Source organism: Camelus bactrianus, chromosome 7, assembly GCF_048773025.1.
Source record: "Camelus bactrianus isolate YW-2024 breed Bactrian camel chromosome 7, ASM4877302v1, whole genome shotgun sequence".
Lineage (NCBI taxonomy): Eukaryota > Metazoa > Chordata > Mammalia > Artiodactyla > Camelidae > Camelus > Camelus bactrianus.
The window spans coordinates 45,079,260-45,103,282 of NC_133545.1; the positions used below are offsets into that span (position 1 = coordinate 45,079,260).

The window sequence follows — 24,023 nt, forward strand, 5'->3', positions numbered from 1 at the left end:
TCCTCTCCCTCTCCGCTGCAAGGTGCACAGGGCAGGTGGGGTGGAGAAGTAATGGGTCGGTATTGTCTAGTTTAGATTTCTGTGATCCCAAGGTTGAAAAGTTAACTCCACTGTTTTCGCTGAGAGCTAGTTGGGGAAGAAGGAGAGACAAGGATGCGGCAGCTTGTGATGTGAACATTCAGGGGGTTGGATTGAAAAGAAGACAATGAAGTCAAGCCGAGAGCTGCACTTCAGGAGAGGTGAGAAGCCCGCAGGCACCGGGAGGTGCTCACCTTCTCAAGAGGCCCTTGGGAACTCAGCCCACCCAAGGGACAGCAGTCGGGCGCCTCGCACCTCATATGGGAGCTGGGGTTTATGTCTGTAGAGACCTGAAAGACACCGCACTACTGAAATCTTTGTCCCTACTTTTCTTCAGCCACCCTGAAGGTGTTATGTGTTATGTGGCCTCGAGGTCACCCTGTCCCTGCCGTTTTCCACCTGCAGCAGTGGCACAGAAGTGGTTCTCAGACCGAGTTTCTCGCTGAGTCAAGGGGCCAGAGCGAGGCGAGTGGCGTGGACTTGTCAACCCCCTTCCCTTCCACCCCTGTTCACCTCACGCAGGGCTCTGAATATTCCGAGCTCTTGATAAGATATGTTTGAAGACAAGATGTGGCTACTTAAAACAATTTCTTTTTAGGGGTGGAGACTTTGAAAACCATCTATGAACCAAAAATGCTGGATTTTACCTTTACTTCTTCCCTATCAGTGTGTTTGGAAGTGTCACTTAAACTTGCTCGTTTCAGTCTCCTTATGTGTAATATGAAAGCTTTGGGATAAATGTTCTAAACGTGAGATACCTTTGCTAAGAACCAGCCAAGTCAGAGAAGTTTCTAGAAACACCACTAGCAGCACTACTGTGGTTCTACTAGTACTGAGTTACAATAACAGCACATATACTGGCCTCATGCCCTGAGTTTTGAACAATGAGCACACGTCAGTTTTTAAAAAGATTTTTCGGCATCTATAAAATTTAAAAGGTAAGTCTGAGGGGCCTTTTTCTCTTTGGCTTCTTCATGAGTGAATAAAACAGAAGTAATGACCCTAGTGACAGAGGGCAGGGCAGTGTCCTGCCGTCTCTGTTACAGGGGCTCTCTTTTCTAGAATGTAATTGCGTATTTACTCAAGATATTTTTATGAATAAATATGAACAAAGATATCCTCTTAGCAGTTGACTAACATTTCTTCAATAATTGTTTAGCTCTTTTTTATAAAAACATTATTTTTCTAAGAAAAAAAAACTCTTGGGTTGGTTTTCTTGTCAGTAATTTAAAAAGTGGCTGGATTTCCTGATGCAGTTTTCAAAAGAGTAAAATCTGCTGAGTCAAAGAGCATTTGGGTGTTGCCTAGAAATAGTTACTTAACATTTAGAAGTATTTGCTATGTGATATCTTAATTAAAACATTCAGTTACTCTCAGAACAGCTAGTAGAGATTTTGACCTTGGCAGCCAATGTCAGGTTCTGTGACTTATCAGTGGGCAGCTCCTGCATCTCTGCTGTTCTTTTGACATATTTCAAAACACGTCTCCACCCTCATCACTCACCACTTGGCTGCTTTTCCCGCCAAGGCTTCCAGAGGCTTCCATCCACACTTTTTTTCCTGATGAGTTTGAATAAGGCAGAGCTGACTGTATCAGGAGCACCCTCTTGAGGACAGACTGGTTGAAGGGAAACTAAGCAAATTTCCATTCAGCTAGACACTGCACGCTGTGTGACATCCCCATGTGAGGGAGAAAGGGTGGATCTTGTGAGATGCAAAAGTTAACTTTTTGTTTTCTCCGCCTTTGTTTCCATCAGGTCAGCCACCATCCGCCAATATCTGCGTGTCATGCTGAGTCTGAAAATTTTGTGTTCTGGCAAGGTAATGTGCTGATATGTTTGACCTCTATCACTTTATGTAATGTTATAATTTATTTTATTCAGGACCTTCTGTAAATGCTTCATGAGATCAAAAGTGGGTCTTGCACGTGGGCATTGCTGGAAGGATCTGGACCACTTGGTGTTCTTGCTCTCATTTCTAAACAATAACTATTTGTCTAGTTTATAATGGAAGATTCTGGAGGATAATTTAGTTGTTCCCTTCTTTAAAAATCCTCAGTCTTTGGACCTCCACCGTTTATTCCTGTAATTCTCTCTGTCTTATTCCACTGCCATTTGCAATGTCTCATGCATTTCAAGAGACACTAAATACTTACAGTTATTTATCAGAATCTAGACAGCAGAGGGGCTGTTTGCTTTTGAAAAGTTTAAAATTTATTTTTGAAATTTTACATGGCTGACTTTTTTTCAGTTTTGGGGTTGTTCTATATTCAGTTTATTATATTTTGAATATGGGAAGGAATGGGTTGCTCTGAAAAATAAATAAAGCTGCAAATATTTATTTCCTACATAGATTAATTAATTTAGTTAACTTCTTTATTCAAAAGTCAGGGGTATTGTAGAAAGAAAATGTGAGCACCCCAGGTTTTTGAACAATGAGCATACGTCAGTTTTTAAAAAGATTTTTCTCTGCATCTATAAAATTTAAAAGATAAGAAAGTATTTTGTGAAAAGTTTTCTTCCCCCATCTTGGTTCCCAGCGCCCAGTTCCTCTCTCTGGAGACAATCAGTATTACCAGTTTAGATTACAAGTACGATGGTTTACTGTCTGAACCTTTGCTAATAAAGTTTAGAATTGAAATTTGACTAGGAACTTCTCTTTCACCCAAACCCTCTGGAAATAATTCCCATAAGATCTCTAACCTCCTAATTGCTAAGTGTCATTGACTTCATAAACACTTTTATTACTATTTTTAAAGTTACGTATTAGGTAGTGGGAGGAGTCTTCTCCAAGTCCTTCCCGTGTGCTCCTTACGTCACTCACAGTTTTCTCCTCAGCTCCCTTTCCTTCTTCTCATCAGCCTTTTCCTGGGCAACCCCATCTTTCCTTAAGCCCACGACTGCCAAATCTTGCTTTTTTTTTCAGTCCAGTTTGACATTTCTCTGTCTTTTAATTAGGTTGTTTAGACTATTTACATTTATTGTGATTATGGACATAGTTGGGTTTAAATCTGGCCTCTTGTTATTTGTTTTACCTTTGTTCCCCTGTTCCTCTTTTTCTGCCCTCTTTGGGATTGATCACTTTCTCTGATTCCATAGTATCTCCTTTGCTGGCTTATTAGCTATTCTTCTTTGTTCCATTTTTCAGTTGTTTCCTTTGATATTCATTTTATGTATCTTTAACTCATTGCAGTCTGTGTTCAAGTAGTATTATACCACTTCACATATAGTATAAGAAACTGACAAAAGTGTTCTTCCATTTCCCTTCTTCCACCTTGTGTTTTTGCAGACATGCACTTGTGTTATAAATCCTACAATATGTTGTTATTGTTTTTACTTTAAACAGCCAGTTATCTTTTTTTTTTTGGTAACAGCTTTACTGAGACATAATTTATGTGCTATACAATTTACCTAATTAAAAGGTACAATTGAATGGTTTTTCGGATATTCACAGAGTTGTACAATCATCACCACAATATATTTAAGAACATTTTCATCACTCCAAAAAGAAACCATTTTAGCCAATACCCATGATTCCCACTCTTACCCCTCAATTTCCAATTTCCATCAAGTTCTTCCATCCTTAGGCAACCTCTGACCTACTTCCTGTCCCCATAGATTTGCCTCTTCTGGGCATACCATATAAATGGAATCATGCAATATGTGACCAGGGGCTTCCTGGTCCCAGACCCCTCTCTCCTGGACCATGGCCATGACCCCTTACTGGCCTCCATGCTTTCACCTTTGCTCTGCTATGGTCTGTGTATTGTCAACCAGCAGCCAGAGAGGTCATCCATCTCTGCCCTTCTTTTTCTATTTCCGGCCTCCCTGATGGCACCACCATTCGTGTGAGTTAGAAAAATCTGAAATCATCCATGAATTCTCCCTGACTTTCATAATCTGCACCTAATTCATCACCCAGTTCTATTTCTGCATCTTTAGTCGTTCTGGGGTCATTCCCTTCCACTCACATCCTCACCCCCACTTCCTGGTTCACTTCATCTTCCTTTATCCCTTGAGCAAATGCAGGTCACCTGCTTTTCATCTCTCCTGCCCCTGGTCCATTCTCTGTATTGCTGTCAATCATCTTTGTAAAATCTGTATCTGTCACATCAGTTCTCTGCCTAAACAAACACCTTATTTTCCCCAGTGGACACTAACCAGACTTCTTAGCCAGGCTTGTAGAGCCCACTGTTTTCTGTGCTCAAGCTGTCTTTCTAATCTTGTCTCTAGACAGTCTGAGACAAGTAGCACAGACCCACACCCTGTTCTCTTGCACCTCTCATGTCTTCTTCTTAAATAGCTTTTTCTCTGCCTGGTGAGCCCTTGCTTATTCTTCCAAGCCCAGTTTAAGTGATCCTGTCAGACAAGCCTCTTCTGATGTCTTCCCCTAGCACATTGGTTGTTCCCTCCCCTCCGGTTCCGTTTCCCCTTCTAACATTCTCGGTTACAGACCATGCCTCTCTGTGGAAGGGGGGAGCTTACCTATTTTCACTTCTGTCTCCCTTTCATACTGTGAGTCCTTCCAAGGGAGAGACTTTATAACTTTAGTTTCTCTGATTCTATTCCAGATACTCAGCTGCTGCTTATATTGAATAACAGTGAATTTTATTCTGAAGAGATTGTTCTATATGGTGATTGATCATTTATTCAGCCTAAGAACTCTTTGATCTACCTAGCTCTCCTGCTAAATATGTAATATTTGGTATTATTTCATTTCAGACGTGAGATGGAAAAACAAATTCTGGGGCAAATCCATGGAAATTGTTCCCATTGGCACAACCCACGTGACTCTGCCAGCGTAAGTTCTTCCTCTATAGTTAGGAACTTCATAGAACTTAGGGCCAAGATACAGCTGTAAGAACAGGATGCCCATTGTCCTCCATGGTGTTGAGTGTATTTTTTTTTTCTTTTAATGTGTTTGACAGTAGGTTCAAATGTTCCTCATTTTGACAATTGCACATTTTTGTTCCCTTTAATGGAAGTGCTTCCTGGACACCAGTGTTCCCTGAAAAGAGGCTTCTTAAAAAGTCATTTCCACTTTCTTACACAGTTAAGAGTGGTGATTTTTCTTTAACGTTGTCCTGCCTCACTGTCAAAATTTTTTTTAAGAAAGAAGTGGCCTTGATCTTTCAGGGATTCAGGGATCTTTCAGGCCTTGATACTTATCCGTAAAGCAAAACGGTAATGCGTGTGGCCTGTGGAACTGGGCCGCCAGGAGTCGTGTGCTCACCTGCTGCGTACTGCCAGTCACTTAACCTTTCCGATCTTTTCCCTCAACTGCTAAACAGGGGTAATAAACCACCTACTTCATAAGACTGTTGCAGGGATTAAGCAGATGTGTGAAGCATTTAAAATAGTGGCATGCAGCATGTGCCACTTAAGTGTTTGCTCTTACATAATTATTATTTAACTCTGTAAGTGATATCTGAACACTTTCTCGTAAAATATTTAAGATATATGTATCTTAAGATTTTTATGTAAAGTGTGTGTGTGTGTGTGTGTGTGTGTGTGTACACAGGCACACCTTGGAGATGTTGTGGGTTTGATTCTAGACCACTGACTGCAGTAGAGCAAATACCACAATACAGTGAGTCACATGAATTTTTTAGTTTCCCAGTGCATATGAAAATTCTGCTTTATGTTCTTTATATGTTACCAAATGCAAGTTCGTGTGCTCCATACACAGTAAGGGCATAAAATGGAAACATCGGAGTTTGGAGCAGAGAAAGTTTTATTGCAGGGATCAGCGAGGAGGACCGGGTGGCTTGTGTGCAAGAAAACCCAGACTCCCCGAAGGGGTTCAGCAGAGCATATTTAAAGGCCAGGTAAAGGAGTGGGGTCTCAGGGTACGTGATCAGCTCGTGCACAATTCTCTGATTGGTTGATGTTAAGGTAACAGGACAGTTAACACTATCAACCCCTAATCGGGAAACAGTCTGGGGACGAGCTTGTGATCATCAAGTAGTTAATTTCTTCCCTTTGGTGGTGGATTTTAGCATCTGAAAAACAACTCAGGAAATATGCATGAGATACTATATTCTGAGAACTTCAGGGAGGAAATACAGCAGAGACTATGGCGGGGGTGGGAGGTGGTCTGTCCCGGGAAGGCCCCACAGGGTCCTGCTCGGTTACACTTAGACATGAAGTGAGCAAATGCTATTAGAAAAATGGTGCTGATAGACTTAACTCTCAACAGGGTTGCTACAAACCTTCAATTTCTAGAAAACGCAGTATCTGTTAAGTGCAAGGAAATGAGGTGTGCTTGTATATGTGTGCCTCCATATGCACACACCACATGTCTGTAAATACATACATGCATGTGTGTGCCTGTGTGTACACGTACGTGTGTGCACGTGTGTGTGTGTGTGTGGAGAGAGCCCACCGTGGAAAACCCCCGTACCCGCCCCACTGCCGCTTTCCTTTCATAGTTTGGTGACTTTAGACACGTCTGCTTGGGCTCGGTTTTCTCTGTCCTGGGAGGGAGCGGGTTGTTCCCAAAGACCCCAGCTTCTAGTGGAGCCTCTGGCGGCTTCCAGGTCTGACGTCTGACCCCCTCCCGGGGCACCCTCGCCTCCTTGGAGGGTGAAAGCTCGGGGACACCCAGCGGCTTGGTCAGTGTTGGTTCTGTGATTGCAGGAATGAGTGATTCATTACAGGACTGACTTTTTAAATAGCAGCATTTGTTTGCATGTGCCGCTGGCTCCTCTGGGAATTGTTACTGTCACATTTTCCGCCTTTAGTTTTAGAGATCATTTTGAGTGGAACAAAGTGACCTCTTGCATCCATAACATCTTAAGCGGGCAGAGGTGGATCGAGCACTATGGAGAGATTGTCATCAAGAACCTGAATGATGATTCCTGCCACTGCAAAGTGAACTTTATAAAGGTGACCTGGGTGGGCCTGGGCAGAGCTGGGGCCTTAGGCATGGGGGAGGGGTGGGTCGCCTTGGGGAATTTTTTGCCTTCACTTTTGGGCCAGGAGACAAACAACGCCAGGGGCCCCCTGGTCCCAGCCCCTCCTCACCTGGACCAGGACCACGGACCCTCCTGGCCTCCTTCCATCCACCCGTACTCCCCTGTGGTCTGTCCTCAGTGCAGCAGCCAGAGGGACCCCTTTAAAACATAAGTCATCATGTTACAATATGGATGAACCCTGAGGACATTATGCTAAATGAAAAGCCTGACACAGGACAAATACGATTCCATTTATATGAGGCACCTAGAGCAGCCACATTCATAAAGACAGAAAGTCGAATGGTGGTTGCCAGGGGCGGAGAGAGGAAGGAATGGGAAGTCATTATTTAATGGGTACAGTTTCAGTTTGGGAAGATGAAAAAGTTATGGAAATATATGAGGCAATGGTTGCACAGCATTGTGAATGAACTTAATGCCACTCAATTGTACACTTAGAAAACAGCAAACCTTATGTGTGAACGTTTTACCACAATTTTTTAAAAAAGCCATGCCATATTTGACCAAAATCCTCTGAAAACTTTCATCTTTCTCATAGTAAAAGCCCGGATCCTTACAATGGACCAGTGCAGAGTCCGCACTCCCCACCCCACCCCTACGTTCACATGTACACATACACGCCCCCCCACTTCCTCCCCAACCTCAACTCCTGCCACCCCTGTCCCCTTCCTTCCTTGTTGTCCTCTGGCTGCACTGTCCTTCTTTCTCCTCATTTCCTTCTGCCCAGGCCCCTCTCCCCAGATCCTTAGTAGTCCAACTGCATCATACCCCATTTCCTTCAAAGCTTGAATTAGCACTGTCCTATGTTTTACTTGCTCACTTTCTGTTCCCCACACCCTCCTTGCCATTCCCGACTCCAGAAAAGCAGAAGCTTGGTTTGCCCGGCCCACTCCTGTGGCCGACACCTGGCACTGATGCTCGGCACACAGCAGAGGCTCGGGAACATTCACAGGAAAAGCATACAGATTCCCCTGAGTCAAAAAGCCTGCATTAGTCTGCTTACCTTCCAGCTTTCCAGCTGCCTTGATTTGAGCCCTTCCCCCTACCTCCTTTTCCTCCTGAGGTTCCCTCTAGCCCTTAAAAACCCTCACGCATACAAAATGGCCTTAAAGTATCACCCTCCTCAAGGAATGTTTGCATTTAATTAAGATCAAAATCATAAGCCAGGAGATTGGGTTGTGACTGTGGCATTGCACGCGGTACGTCTCTGCAGCACCTGTAGCAGGTGGAGGGCGTTAGGGAGAGGTGGATGGGGGTCTTTATTATATCCTGTAAGTCAGACAGACATCAAGCTGGTACTGATTTGCGTAAAATAAAAATGACCCTGCCTTGAAAACTTCATCTAAGCTCTCTACCAGAAGAAGCAAAGGCAGCCTGGAGCAGGGCTCTGTAACCCCTGATCCAGGTGAGAGCCACCTTGTTCTCAGGATTTTCCCCAAGGGCGTATGTTTTCACCCCCATTTCTACCATCCACTTGGTACTCGTCCACCGAGGAGGACCAGAGAGCAGAGTTTTGTAGAAGTGAGAGATGGAAAGAATTACAACATTGGCTGGGCCCCTGGTGTTGAGACAGAATCTGAAAGCAGATGCGGCGTGACCTGTGGAACATGACTGTCTCCCTCCGTAGCTTCCTGTCCGTATAGCCAGGACAAAAACTTGTTGGCAAATATCTCTTAGAGGAAGTCTGACTCCTGCTTCAGAATAAACTTACGAGCCTGGACAGTATTTGTTTCCCCTTTCCCGCATTTTTACGTGGCTAGAGAACTCACATTTACGTTCTGATTCAGCTCTGAGACGCTGCTATACTCTGCCCTTCCTCCCGTTCTTACCACAGGCTTGGAGTGGGGAAGCCAATCCACCAGATATGGCCTGGAAGTGTCACTTAACTTTATTGGTTTCCAAATACGGACTCCGTTTTGGCTGAAAATAGTAGTAGGATTTTTTGATTTATGGAGTAGTGCCTTCTGGCCTTTTGCGGAGATTTTTAGGACAGCCAGGTAATTGGGAGAACTGTGAAAAATCAACTTTAGGGAGTTAGAGCTCTCTCTGCTGGCCACAATGTGGTACTGTGTGTAAAACTCACAGGGCTGAGCTGAGCTGAATTGGTCTCAGACCAAGACTGACTCACAAATGGGAACATGGGTTGCATAAGGTTCCTGTAAGTTAGGTGAACAAATCTGGTTTGGGAGAAAAAAATAATAGAAGAAACTGAAAACTGATTGGTTTACAAACCTGGAAAAAAAAGTTGGTTGGTTTATAAAGGATTATCTAGTTCCTTTAGAGAAAAAATTGTATGAGTTACATTTTCTTAAATTGCAATAGTCAGAGCCACAGAGATGGCCACAGGACAGCTCTTCCAGAGGGAACTTGAAAACTGAGTCTTTCCTTCCTAAACTGCATGTAGTGAGAGAAGAAAAAAATGTGTCTTACACAGATATTGGTAGTTGACTTACAAACCATAAATAAAGGGTTAAGTTTTAATTTTTATTAAATATTAAAAAGAAAAAAAGCCAAAACCAGTAAACCATTATGCAGCATAGAATCATTCTCATGGTTCCTTTTCTCTCCTTTTTTTTCTCTTAATATCTGTAATAAATTGATCCCAACACACTAAACAGACAACTCTCGTTTGAATCCTAGGCAAAATACTGGAGCACTAACGCCCATGAGATCGAAGGTACGGTATTTGACAAGAGTGGAAAAGCGGTGCATCGGCTCTTTGGGAAATGGCACGAGAGCATCTACTGCGGCGGCTCCTCCTCATCCGCTTGTATCTGGAGAGCGAGTTAGTACCTGGGTTAATCAGCCCCAAGCAGAGCAGGGGCACGACCAGAGGAATCGCACAGAGCGTGCGTCAGTGTCCAGTTGGTGTCTCTAGGCTCTCCCTGCTTTGAACTATGTTAGAGCTATGGGCCCTTTTTTCTTTCACCTAGTCATATCTCAGACACATCCTCATGCTTATCAACAATACCTCTTTGGGACTGGTGAGTCCTGGGTTCTTAATCCCAGAACAAAGCCTTGCTAATCCATGGTTACTCTGTCTTCCAGTTGTCACACATGATTCCTTTGCCTATACTGGACACTAAGAAGGAATATCAGTGAAGTAGAAGTCATTCTGGAGTGAAGATGAAGGGAAAACTGTTACTGGAAAAGCAGAGTGACCTACAAGAGTTAGGAATTCCCTAGATCCTCCCAACACCATAAGCCCTCCAGTCTCTCCTGTAATTCTAGAAGGATGCTAAATGCTTGAAACTGCTATGGGGAGAAGGGGTAAGGAAGCTAACCAAACCTTCATAACATGTCCCCCAAAACATTTTAAGACTTTAGTCCATCATCTAATCTGATATATATCTTTCCAAGTCATAGTCATACTATAAAACCGTTGTTCCGAGAGACCACCGTTATGGTGCTTTAGGGTGAACAAAATAAAACAAAAAAAGAAAACCATTCTAATAGTGGCTTAAACCAGTAGGGTATGTGCTGTTAACAACACATGAGAGGGTACGTGGCCCCAGGGTTGTTCCATAGGCAGCTTACCAAGAGCATAGGTCATTGAGGACACATCTGCCACTCCCAGTATGGCGGTGATGTTTCGTCTCATGGATGTGAAGTGGTTGTCTCGATTCAGTATCATATCACCAAGTGGCAGCTCACTAAGCAGGGGAGAAGGGAGGACAAAAGAGCTTTTCTTCTCTTGTGCCTCTGTTTTCTCAGGAATGAAATGTTTCCCAGGACCTCCTCACCCCGCCCCCCAGCAGATGTGTTCTGGCATGTATTTCTGAAGGCACTGTAGGAAGCGTTGCTATTATTTTTATGCTTAGGATCCACAGAGAATTCGAATTAGACAAAATGGACTTCTGAAACATCAAAAAATGGGTCTGCAGAAAAGTTCATGGAAAGCATTTGTGTTTGTATATGTAAACAAGCAGAGCAAGGCTGGGGATGGATCTTGTTAGTCTAGATTTGACTTACCCAATATGTAAATTTGGGTATTTCTAGCTTAATTTTTAGCTGGAATTCAAAGTAGAGCAACATACCTGCATTGATCTGCTTGGACTGCTGTAACAAAACACCACAGACTGGGTCTCAAACAGTAGAAATTTGTTTTCTCATGGTTCTGGAGGCTGGGTTCTGACAAATTCGGGTTTTGGTGAGAGCTCTCTTCCTGGCTTGGCCTCAAGATCAGGGCCCACCCTTCTGACCTCATTTGACTTTGATGACTCCCTTAGAGGCCCCATCTCCAAATACAGCCCCACTGGGGCCGGGGCTTTAACATGTAAATTTGGGGAGAGCATAAACATTCAGTCCATAGCATTCTGCCCCTGGCCCCCTAAAACCTTATGTGCAAAATATATGTATTCCTTCCCAAGTGCCCTCGAAGTCTTACCTCATTCCAGCATCAACTCTGAAGTCCACAGTCTCATCTAAATATCATTGAAATCAGTTACTGGTAAGATTTGAGGTATGGTTCATCCTCTCCAGCCGTGAGCCTGTGAAATCAAAATGTGCTTCCAAAATACAGTGGTGAGTGGGGCATGGGATAGACCTTCACATTCTGAAAGGAGAAAGGAAAGAAGAGAGTGAGACAGGTCCCAAGCGAGCCCAAGACCTAGCAAGGCAAATGCCATTAGGGCTTAAGACCGGAGGGCATGCTCTTTGGCTCAGTGCCCTGCCCTCTGAACCCACTGGGATGTGCCCGGTTCCCAAGGCCCCCAAGGCCCCCAAGGCTCTGGGCGGTGGCGGCCGCGTGGTGAAGCTGCTCGGCGGCCCTACCCTTTGAGGAGTGGAGGCAGCCTTGCCCCTGGGCCTGTGGAGTCTGGGCCCGTGGTGGGAGCAGCAGCTGGCTGATGTTTGACTCACCTTCAGAGACATTCCTTCCTTTTCTGGAAGGACAGCGCATGTTTGCAGGTGGATAGGTCTCTGGTCCCTTCTGGAAAATACCAACAGGTCACCAGCCTTGCTTTATTCGGTTCCATTTTCTCTGTCACCTTGGGTTCTAGCTGGCAGTGTTTCTGCCGGTATAATCCATTTCTATTCCTGGCTTCTGCTGAGATGGTTTAAAATTTAAATATGTAAGATTTGGGGGGGCCAAGCCTCGGTGAAAAGAAGAGAGGAATGGAAAAAAAAGAGTAACGTATATTGATCCCTTGCTGTGGGTTTAGCGCTATTCTAGATACCAGACAGAGTTTCAGGAGAATTTGACATTTCTTAAATGAAAACTGGGTCCTCTGAAGTGAGTGGTTAATCAGGGAAAGTGATTAGAGTTCTTTTTAACATGTTTATTTTAGTAACAAATTATTTTTATGGCTGAAGCTGTATAGAAACTTCCCGGTATTTAATAAATTTGCTATAGGACCACACAAAGGAGGCCTTATCCTTGTAGGTAGAAGGAAACTTATAGAGAAGAAAATTTATAGAGAAAAATGCAGCACCTCTTTGTTAGCCAGAATATTTTAATAGAAATGGAAGAGTTTAGAGCTGAGAGAGAAAATTTGTAGCTGGTCTGAGATGAAAAAGGTGAAGGAATTAAGATGTAACATGAATGCCATGCAAGTTAGAGATGAATGATTTATTTTTCTTTTAGATCCCATGCCGAAAGGCTATGAGCAATATTATGGCTTCACACAGTTTGCTCTAGAATTAAATGAAATGGATCCACTGTCAAAGTCTTTATTACCCCCTACCGACACTCGATTCAGGCCAGACCAAAGGTAAGGATTTTTTTTCGGATCTTTATCTCCAGAGATGTGAAACTCTTTATAAAAAGTCTTAGTAACATCGCCAGGCCACCAAAGGAGCCTAAGACAGAAATTCTGTCATCAGGTACAGAGGTCTAGGGGGACTTGAAGCAATCATGCGGAAGGAACAGAACCCGGCTTAGATCTGTGTGTGGCATGACCTTTATTTGTCAGGAGAGTCCCATTTCCATTGAAATACAAAAAAAAAAAGAAAAGTGTTTTTTAAAAAACTGCACTGCATACAGCAGTTAAAAAAAGAAAAACTTACTCTATGTTTGAAAGAGTAAAAGTATCCAGCTCCCCACCCCTCGAATTTAAATTATTTTGGTGCAGTGAAATCTAACTTCTGATTCTAGGTTTGCTGCTGACAAGCTGTATGATGTATGCTAGGTCTTTTAACCTTTCTCAGCCTCAGTTTCCAACTCTGTAAAATGGACAGGATAATTTCTCCCTAAGACCTTTCTAATTAAGACTCAACACCAACCAGGCCAAAAAAAAAAAAAAAAAATTGATAAAATTTGCCTTTATTCAAAAAAAAAACCCAAAAAACCCAGCACCCTTCATGGTAAAGTAAATAAAATATATACCCAGAAGCAAAAGATTAATGACAAACTGAGAAATCTATATTTGCCTTTCCCTTTATGAATTGGTTCTAGAAGTCAAGATCAAGCCATTAAAAAAATGGACATAGGAAAATGAACAGGAAATGCAGATATCCCTTAAACATATGAAAAGATGCTCAGTCTTACAAAAAGAAATGCAAATTTTTAAAACCACACTGTCATACCATTTCTTAACCTATCAGATGGCAAAGATTCAAAAGTTTGATGTACTTGGCGGCTTTGGGAAAGAGGGACACTAATGATATTGCTGGAAGAGATGTAAATGGCTATAATCCCCATAAAGGGCAGTTTGGTAGTAGACATATTACAGACTCACCCTTTAACCCAGAAATTCCATCTCTAGAAATACCTCCTTATAGGTGCACTAATGCATGTGCAAAATGACACAGACACAGTCCTTCACTGCAGCATTAACTGTAACATTAAAAAAAAATGGGAACATTCTGAATGTCTGTCAGTCGGGAATTGTTTAAACAAATGCAGGTATATCCACACAATGGAATATTATGCATCTATTAAAAAGTGAAGAGATCTGTGTGCTACCAAGAAAGATCTCCAAGGTATACACATATACATTTTTTAATAATTTATTTTAATGGAGGTACTAGGGATTGAACTCAGGACCTTGTGGATGCTAGGCACATGCTCTACCACTGAGCTATACCCTTCCCCTCAAGATATGTTGTTAAGTAAAAAGTAAAAACAGGAAACCAAGATATAGACAGTATGGCCTACTTCCATGTATGTCCTTACAAGGGAGGGAAGGGTAAGAATATGTATTAATGTTTGATCATCTATGAATAAGGAATCACTAAAAGGATGCACCAGGAATGGGAAACAGTGGGTTACCTGTGGTAGGGGGTGAAGGTGGAGGGGATGAGCAGGAAATAGTTAGAACTGGAGATGGGAATGAGAGGGAGATTTTGCCCCAGATTCCTTTTTATAGATATAATTTTTTTGAACCATGTTTACGTCACCAATTCATAGTGCCATCCGTAACTACATCCAAATGACATTTTAAGGGTTCAGTAGAGGAGAGCTTTCTGAAAAGCCAGTTTTTACACATGTAATTCTAGTAATAATGATTGCTACATTTCCTTGACATTTGTATTCCTTGATCTTTTTCCTCAATGCCTCAGGTTTCTAGAAGAAGGGAACTTAGAAGAAGCTGAAAGACAGAAGCAGAGGATTGAAGAGCTGCAGAGAGAGAGGCGGCGCGTCTTGGAAGAAAATAAGGTGGAGCACCAGCCGCGGTTTTTCAGGTGTGCACGGGGCGGGGTTGTGTGGGTCGCTGCTGGCAGGTGCTGGTGACACCCGATGCTTCTGGTGTGAAGAGAGCCAACAGGGGTGTCCCCTCCCCAAGCGAGAGTGTTCTCCGTGCTTTTCCTGCTTCAGGTGGCGAGAGCTCCCCTCTGTGAGGCCCGACTTTGTGTGGACCCTGCCCGCAGGCTGTCCTCTGCTCCGTCCTCCTTTTCCTGCGTCCTTGCTCTCGCCCAGCTGCCTCTCTGTGCCTCTCCCAGGGACTCTGCAGGGGGGTTCTCAGTAAGGGCTTGTGGGAGAAGCACTGGGACCTACCAAACCCAGCTCCTGGACCAGGCCAGTTGATTCAGTCCCTGTCTAAGGCTGGTCACTCACACAGGTGTATTTTACACAGTGGCGGGGATAGCTAACAGTCACCCCAGTGGGCACCAAACTAGAAATTCCAAGTAATCTCATTCTTGAATAGCAGGCATTCCAGTATCCTGGGGCTTGGATTTAGAACATTTATTATTATTATAAACTAACTTGCTAGGAAGGTCTTGTTAAAAACAGACTTAAAGCTTTAGAAGGGACATCAGAGATCATCAGCCTTTCGCCCGCTCTTTTATTTTCACTGAGAAGAAACAAAGGCCCAGGGAACACAGGTGCAAGGAGCCGGGGAACGCCCCAGATGGGGGCCTGGCTCTCTTGATGATAGGCCAGGGCTGGGTATGGTTTTAGAGTTTTTTGCTTGTTCACTTTTTAAAAATCAACATTAAAACAAGCACATGTAGAAAAGCAGTAAGTTCCTACCCCACCTCTTCACCCTAGCCTTGTTTTGGGGACTTTGTTGTTGTTTGGAGGGATTTTTGGTTGTCATTGTTTTTTAATGGGTGACAGAAACACTTTACTAATCTATCAGTGGCAGCAATAGAATATGTATTCCAAAACAGCAAAATAGCAAAGGATGTTTTATCCTCAAAGTATAATGTTTTTTCCCCTAAAGTTGATGTGGATTTTGATCATTTCCATAAACTCAGGATATGAGTGATTGAAGATCCGTGGGCCAGAGTTTTATCCTGAAATAGTCATACTTTGTTTTAACATTTAAAAAATAAGACACCCTAATTTTTTTGGGGGGGAGGAAAAAGCAAGGGATAAATAAATGGATAGGCTAACAGACTGATCAAATGATTTACTAGTCAATTGATAGTTACCACATATACCCTTAAGTAGGTTGATTCTTTTTTTTTCTTTCATAAATCATCTAATTATTTTCAAACAAGGAAAATCTACATTTATAAAGAGGTATGTTACAGTATTTTTAGGATCATTAAAAATAGTGGGTAACCAAATTGTCTCAAGAACTAGATAAGGAGATTTATCAACTTGATTTAGTGTGAAAGTGTGAAAAAATGACTTCACAAAGTCTGTGGAGCTCTGTGGGAAACGAACTAACATTTAAAATGCAAAATGTAAAATGTTATCTAGGCTGTCACTGCCACCATGGAAGACCTATGTCTGGAATGGAAAAGGGCTGAACACAGCTGCAGCTCTTTTTCATTTTGATGGTCTATAAAGTTATCAGAGTATTGGATGTGGCAAATAAAAATGTGGAGAAAAGGTGGGAATTGTGCAGCCATAGCAGCCCCAGACCTGTTCCAATTAGAAGCCGGCCAAGAGATGATAGAGAGGGGCATGGGGACTTGGGCATTTCCATTGACACTCACTGGGGAGCAACACACACATCACTGGAAATTCCAAATGGAAACCACAGCTCTGGTAGCAGGAGTCATCTTTGTTTCATAGTAAAGTATCTGATATGCAGATTGGCTTATTGTAAACACATCCCTTTATTGGAGTAGGGAAACAATGGTGATAAAAATCTGTGTTGCTGAGAATGTGAATAAATAGGCACTCCCCACTTTTGCTTCTGAAACATGTGACAGTATCGGTCAAAATTACATGTGTACATATTCTTTGACCCAGTAGTTCAACTTACAGGAATTCTTAATGTAGCTAATCTCATGCACATACAAAATAACATAGGTTTTGTTTGTAACAGCCGAAGGTTGAGAACATCCTCAGTGCCCACCAGTGGAGTCCCTGTTAAATTGTGGTCCATCTCCAGAATGGAATATCACCTAACTGTCTAAAGTCAAAACAAGGACTCCCTTTTTGCCAGAGTCACCAAACTTTTCCTGTAGAGGGAAAATGGTGAATATGGTTAGCTTTGCAGACCAGGAGGTCTCAGTAGTGATGACTCAACCATGCTGTGCACTGTGAAAGCAACCATAGATGATACTTCAGCGAATGGACATGGTGTTTCCTAGTAAAACAGTGTTACAAAGACAGGCCAGAGGATGGATTTGGCCCTTGGGCTGTAGTTTGCTGACCTTATTGTGACAATGGAAAAGGATTTCCAATATAGACAAGGTGTCAAAAACTCAAGGTTTCCAAAACCTTCCAGGGCTATCATTGTGTGAAAAATAGGAGAGGGATGGAGTGTGCGGGTGCGTGTGTGTGTGCACACTCACACACACGTGGAATTTCTCTCTGCAAGAGTGAAGCTGATAAGATCATTGCCTCTGGGGAGAAGAACTGGGAGGCTGGGAGGTAGGAGTTGGAAGAAAACTTCCCGCTGTCCCCTCTTGAACCTTTTGAATTTTGATCTATGTGATATATTACCCATTCAAAGAATAGTTAAACCAAGGCTGTTCACTCCAGACTGTGGCAACTTCCCGTTCCTTTCCTTTGTACTTTTACTCTATCACTTGATATGAACACCCTGGTTGATTTGTAGCTTTCACACAGTCATACCCAAGGTGGTGGCTGTCGCCCCAGCCGTGTTTTCTAGATGGCAGATTCTTCCCTCTCCCTTTTCTTGGAAGCATTTTCACAGCCTCTAAGCTCGAGAAGTCAAAGTCATAAATAACACAATGGTTTCCAGGCTTCCAGCTCCCTCACTGGTCCAGTACTGGACCATCAGGGTCCCGCTGGGCAAATGCCCATGAAAACCTGGTGGGGGGCGGGACAGGGAAAGGGGGATAGAATAAGACAGTCTGGTCAAGAGCCTTCAACTCATTCTCTCACTTCCCCAGGAAATCGAGCGATGAGTCTTGGGTGAGCAACGGCACCTATTTGGAACTGAGGAAAGATTTTGGTTTTTCCAAACTGGACCATCCTGTCTTGTGGTAAAAAAGGAAAGAGTGATATATCTTTGTACTTCTCCCATATCTGCTTTCTGAAGCCACAAACCTGTGTCTGTATATTTAAAAGATATTATTTAGAATGATCACTTATGCTTATTAGCTTAGCATTGTAAGTATATATTTTCTTTAGTAGGTTTCTTTACAATTTCAAATGTTATCAAGTTGTTTATATGAATGTAGAACACCTTGATATTTCTTTTTATATATAAACTATTTAATAAAAACGAAAGACTGAATGTTAACGTGTGGATTAAAAAAGAAGCTTTAACACTAATTTTCCAAAGTTTAGGAAAATTCTAGTTAAATTTATAAAATTTAATGCCTTATAAAATTATATTGGAGGAAAAAAATCCATCTCTCCCAGGTGAGTTAAGAAATAAGAATACCCAGGGTTACTCACCCATGCGTGAGCCACCCAGGTTTAATTTGGTAGCTCAGGTACCTTTTTGCCTCAGACAGCTTTCGAATCATTAACACAGAACACTTCTGCTGGTGCTGGAGTCCGAAGACTAGCTGAATTTGCATTTTAGTGGTTAGGGGGACGGCCTAAGATGAGTGGGATATATATTTTTATGTAAGACAGATATGGTACCTTCTTGAAGAGGAAGCACTTGAGCTCATCCCTCCCTATAGTTTCATTGCTTTATGTGCAAAACTGTACCCTGTTACTCAGAGAAATTATCGATAACCTGAGAAACCCTCGTTAACTAAATGTCATAATGAAATCCCAGACAGCAGGAAATTTCTCCTTAGTAAGAGTTGAATCCTTGATAAGTTAAGAAACTTTTCTGCTTCCATGTCCCTCACCTACCACCTCCCCTGCTGTTTGACCACATCTCTGTTGAGTGTGGAATGTCCTGGTTTAGTGTAAAAATTACAGTGCATCCCACACGACAGCTTGACTTTCCAAAAGTTTAGCAAAGATTGCTTTAAACAACTCAACATGTTATTCTAAATACTGTTTTGGTATTTTCTACCTCTTAATAAGCACCATATTTTAGATCTTATATAAAAAGTTTGACCATCTGCCTTATAGACAAATGTAGAGAATTGATGTCCTTCCTTTGTGTTGTGTTCTGATAAAGCTTTAAGTGTCTCCTTATCCCTTTCCTACACTTTCTTCTTACTCTTATCACTCGTTTGTGAGTTTTGCAGCCGTCTTGAATAATACACATTGTAACTACCAAAAGGAAAAACTTTTCCTTTTTAAATAAATTATTTCCAATTACAATAATAGAATTTGTGCAGTAGTTGTGCTGTCAAAGCAATTCCAACTTCTGCCCAGATTACATTAAAACTAAACCCTAATTTTTAAGCCTTTTACTCTAAAGTCCATAACAATTCTATAGAGTATCAAGTAAAATGGTATGTTAAAAAGATTTCTCCAGAAAACATTTTTAGATAATTAAATAATTTCCAGACATGCAGAATGCGATGAAGGAAAAGTAGAGTAAATAACAGAAAAAAGAATGCACGATTATTCAGTGTCACACCAAATAACTAGTTGGGCAGTACTACATTTCAAAAATGGAGTTATTTAAAGTGGATCAGTAGCCTTTGGGAATCTGCAAGTGACTAGCATTTTAAAACCACCACATGACTCTTTAAATATTGCATTCAGCCATTCCATTTTATCAAGACATCAAGATGAACACAATGTGAATATCATTTCCAATTCTAAGCAGTTAACTGATACAGTCAAATTCTTTGGTATTTGCTTTGTTCTTTTCTTTTCAAGCATGTATCCAAATTCTGCTCACAGACAGGAAGAAGCAGGCTGTAGATTTTAAGGGTACTCCAGGGGAAAACAAATCTAGTTTTCACAGTGTGAAGATAAATGTAGAACTTTAGTAATGCTGACTGTTAAACAGGCCAGCTCCAGAGGCTGGCTCCCAACCACCACCGCCACCACCGCCACCACCACCACCACAACACTTGCAGCCTGCATGGATGTAGCTTTGTCATGCGGTATTTGGAAATTCTTTAATTGTTCCAGTGCTATTATTTCAATTGATCTTATGTTTCAATTTGTAATCACAAGGATAAATGGACCAAATCTCACCTTTGTAGTCATCTTATTTGAGATGGGAGTGGGGATGAATTTGAATAAGATACAGAACTGTATGCAAATTAAAAAGTCTATTTTCAGTACCAGCCTCTATGAAAGGCTTTTCTGAAATTTAAACAGCTTGGTGATGCATCTTATTATAACCCTAAAACTCCCTTGAGGGAGAAATGGCTTCTTTTTTCCTTCCATGCTTATTCTCAAAAGCACCTTGCCACCTAACTTGTATCTCAAGGACATCTTCTATTTTTACGATAAAGAAAACAGAAACATGGCATCGTTTGGGAAGAACTGAGGAAGTATTGAATTTTCTGGATTTTGAATCTCCCAATTAAAGAATGCCAATCATTGTGTCACTTGAGGTACATGTTGTCACCTCCATGTTTCTTCTTGATCTCCCCATCTCAGATTCACGGTGAACTGAGCAGATCTGGGAAATGGGACCTTGTGCAGTCAACCACATTACACTACAGGTGTCCCTGCTGCCCCTGCTGATATCCCATGCTGCAGGAGCTCCTTCAGGAAGGAGCCTCAGTCTCCAGTGTAGCCAGGCGGCAGATCCCTCCCTCCTGGAGCCCCAGAGCATAGGCTGGCTATTTCCTGGAGTCAAGTGTAATCATCAGAGTCTTAGTGCGGCTTCCCCAGGCAGTTCACCTCCCAGGAGCCAGGCTGGTCCTGGTCCTAATGAAATATACGGAGTTCACATTAGGACAGCAGTCCTTTATCTATTAAGTCCCCACAGAATGCCCCCAAAAGCCCCCACAGTCTTCCTGTCCTTCCTGTGGGACTCTCTGGGGAGAGAAAAATATACAAACCGACTTTATTTTAATGTTCACTTCATTTGGGCTGCTGCTTTTCTCATATTCAGATTTTAATTGCTTCCAATGAATCATTTGCTTGGGCTCCAAGGACTCTACTTCATCTGCATTTTCCAGATTTATGATGAGGAGTCTTGTTCTACTAACAGTGTCAACCCTAAAAGAAAAGTAATAAAGTATAAAGTTTTTATTTGGTTGTTGAACCTTGTTGTAGGTCTACTACATACTCTAAGTTACAGTACGCCTTCCAGCTATCGAAGAATTTCCTCAGGCCTTTTAGTTACCAGTAGGAGCAGTAAGAAGTTGGCCTTATGATCTTAGGAATAATAGTTCCAGTGTATTGACATAATCGACCTGAATGTCTTTAATTGTAATATTAACATCGGCATAAATCTATTTTTGCTACCAGATGATAGCTATTTTCATGTGTTGAATTTTCCCTGCATTGTATTAATCTGTTACTTAGTGTTTGTCTTTATTTTTCTGTGTTGGAGATCATAGCTATTTAAAATGCAAACCATTTTCAGAGACTTTGGTTTTGAGGACTGCAATGATCAGAAGTTGTTAATTTATTTTATTCAAGATGATTTTATCTTCCTCTTTTACCCTCAGAGGATACTATTTTTTTTTAATGCATATTTGTAAATCTTTCATCTAACCATTTATACGATTGTTTTCTGTTTGAATCCCAGCCTTCCGCCTCATCCCCCACTCCTCCCCTGAAAAACTCCATATTTGTTTGTCCCCCTCATGTAGCTAGTTGATTGGGAATAAATACCATGGAAAAAGGCCACCGCTGTCTTTGTTTTTCCAGGTTAATGGGTTTATGCAGCTGCTGAAGGGACAGAGCAAGACTCTGGTTGAGGCTCTTTTGAGGAGGAAATGCACTGGATTAAAGTGATGGGGATTGGAAATAAAAATAGCCTGGGGCATAAAGAAATCTGGAAGCTGTAAAGTTGCCATATTTTGGTCTGAACATTTCCAAGGTGTACTACAAATGTAGGCCCACCAGCCATTGGGACAGGGGACCTGAGTCAGCTGAAGCCCCAGACAGACCCCAAGAAGCCCTCTCTGTTCAACCCAGCGTGCTATGGAAATAGCATTATTTTCTGTGTGGCCTAACATGAAAAGGGAGAATGCTGACTACTCCGTCTAATTGAATGGCCCTTATGATGACTTTCTCATCTCCTCCCATATCCAAATCATGTCCTTTGCGATGCCCTGAACACTTAGCCTTCTCTAAACTTCAGTCGATGCAGTTCATAGATTTATGTTACATAACACACATAATCACAGAGTAACACACATAAAAGTCACACCTTTGCCTCCTTGACGGCACTGGAGACAACCCAAAGCAATCCCAGAACCTCCATCCTGGCTTAAAAGAAAAGAAGAACAAGCAATAAAAGACATTTTGAGGACAGTTAGTGAAATTTGCATATAAACATCACGAAAGTACTGCTAATTTCCATATATGTATTATGATATTGCCTGTTGATCCGAATCAAATCTGCCATCAGAGGAGGATCATTTTCCATTATTTGAAATAATATCTTATAAACACTAAAGGTAACCAAAAAAGGCAACTTCAGAATATTTTAACATGTTGGCTATAGACATTAAAGCGTCCCAAGGTATCAACTTTGAGGAGGCAATGAAATTTGAAGGTACAAGTTCCTGACCATTTGTTTTCAAACTTAGTCGTATTACTTTCTAGCCAAACCGATGGAACACCTGAGTTAAATTTAATGTCCATCAGAGACCAGCAAATCAGGACATCACTGTCCTAGTTGACGGCAGTCAGGAGTTTCTTATTACGGACTAACTAGTTGGGGCCCCTGAGGGAAGCGGGATCCAACTCCACAGCTGAACAGACTTGAACGAAGGGGCTGCTCGCACGAGGCTTAGCCACCGCCAGAAGTGGTAACCGCCCCCGGAAGGCGCTGGAGCTCCGAGGACGCACGGCACCCAGGAGCTGGTGCGGAGGGGCCTTCGGCCTCGGCCAGAAAACGCAGAGCAGAGTAAGGAAGAACTCTCCCCACCTCGGTCTCCTCTGGCCCCCATTCTCCCTGGTGGCTGAGCCCTAGTGAGCACGGGCGCCCCGAAGAGCCTGGGGCCGAGGAGGGCCGGGGCCAAGAGAAAAACAGGCACCTGGACCTCATATTCCCCGGAATCCTTCACGTCGGAGCTTTCAGGGGAATTTTCGGTAAGTAAATAGGCTTAAGAGCCCATTGTGGGGGGAGAGGATAGAATTAATTTTGGCTCCGAGTTCTGCCAAGGGTGAATTATAATTGTGCTTTTTATAAACTCCCTGGTTCTCCATGATATTGTTGCTGTCACATTTTTAATGGGCTAAAGGCAGTCTCTCTTTATTAAATGCCATAGTTTAAACAGCAGACTGGAAAAGACATATCAGCTTAAGCAGTGATTCTCAGACTTGGCTAATGCCCTGGTGCTTTTACACGCACACGCACGAGTTCCCCCGCGTGGTTCAGACCCCGACAGCCCCGCATAGTCTGTTGACCAGCATTTGCTCACCACAGAGCGGGAACACCATCTTCTAATCTCATGATTGTTCTAGGACTTAACAAAATGGCCTGTTGGGAAGAACTGTGTGTTTCTTTTCATGACATTTGAGGCATTGTTTCTGTGCTGTCTTTGCGACGTAAAGGTAGGGGCCTTGTCCCCTCCCTCCCCTGTGACGCTTCGTGGGTACTTTAGAAAGGGCTTGCAGAAAGGGAACGGCCGGGGGCTGCGGTGATGGAGATGTTCTTTGAAAACTACTTCCTAGCTAGGAACGGTCCCAGACGCTGGCAATACCTGGCTCTCCTCCTTGAGAAGCTTCCGGTCCGCTGGGTCAGTCAGAGACCACGGAGTGGGAAGGTCTTGGGTGTGGTAAGAGGACACCCACGGTATGAGGGAGGAGGTGACTGGGCTCAGCCAAGCCGCGGACGTGGACGGGGAGAGGCCGGACCTGGGGGCCGGGGTGGAGGGGTCGCGGGTGACTCACGGTTCCTCTACACGCGGCTGAAACCCCAGCACCGCTTCCCAACCAACGTTACAAGAAAATTTTTGATGTGTTTCAAGATCTGGTGTTTCCTCAGCCGGAGCCAGGAGGCAAAGGGTGGAGAGAAGAGGCAGGAGGAGCTCAAAGGGAGCGAAGGAGGCTAAGGAAATCACCCTGGGGACCCCACTCGTTTTCCCTCCGCTGCGGGATCACAGAAGCCACCACCTCCCACGGCACCCCCCCCCCCCCCCATACATCCAAACACAGATTA

General features: G+C 42.8%; 1 protein-coding gene across 6 annotated transcripts in view; it reads left to right on the top strand.

Annotated features, from left to right (window-relative positions):
• The window catches only part of OSBPL3 (oxysterol binding protein like 3), a 162,123-nt gene extending 140,587 nt beyond the window's left edge, over positions 1 to 21,536 (top strand). For all 6 annotated transcript variants that reach the window (XM_074367333.1, XM_074367332.1, XM_045505663.2 and 3 more), the window contains 7 exons: positions 1,835 to 1,898; positions 4,799 to 4,877; positions 6,820 to 6,964; positions 9,691 to 9,835; positions 12,635 to 12,761; positions 14,551 to 14,673; positions 17,752 to 21,536. In XM_074367333.1, coding sequence (XP_074223434.1) covers positions 1,835 to 1,898; positions 4,799 to 4,877; positions 6,820 to 6,964; positions 9,691 to 9,835; positions 12,635 to 12,761; positions 14,551 to 14,673; positions 17,752 to 17,848 — 780 coding nt within the window. In that variant the 3' untranslated portion in view covers positions 17,849 to 21,536. The remainder of the gene's footprint in view (positions 1 to 1,834; positions 1,899 to 4,798; positions 4,878 to 6,819; positions 6,965 to 9,690; positions 9,836 to 12,634; positions 12,762 to 14,550; positions 14,674 to 17,751) is intronic.
• Positions 21,537 to 24,023: the final 2,487 nt, after the last annotated feature.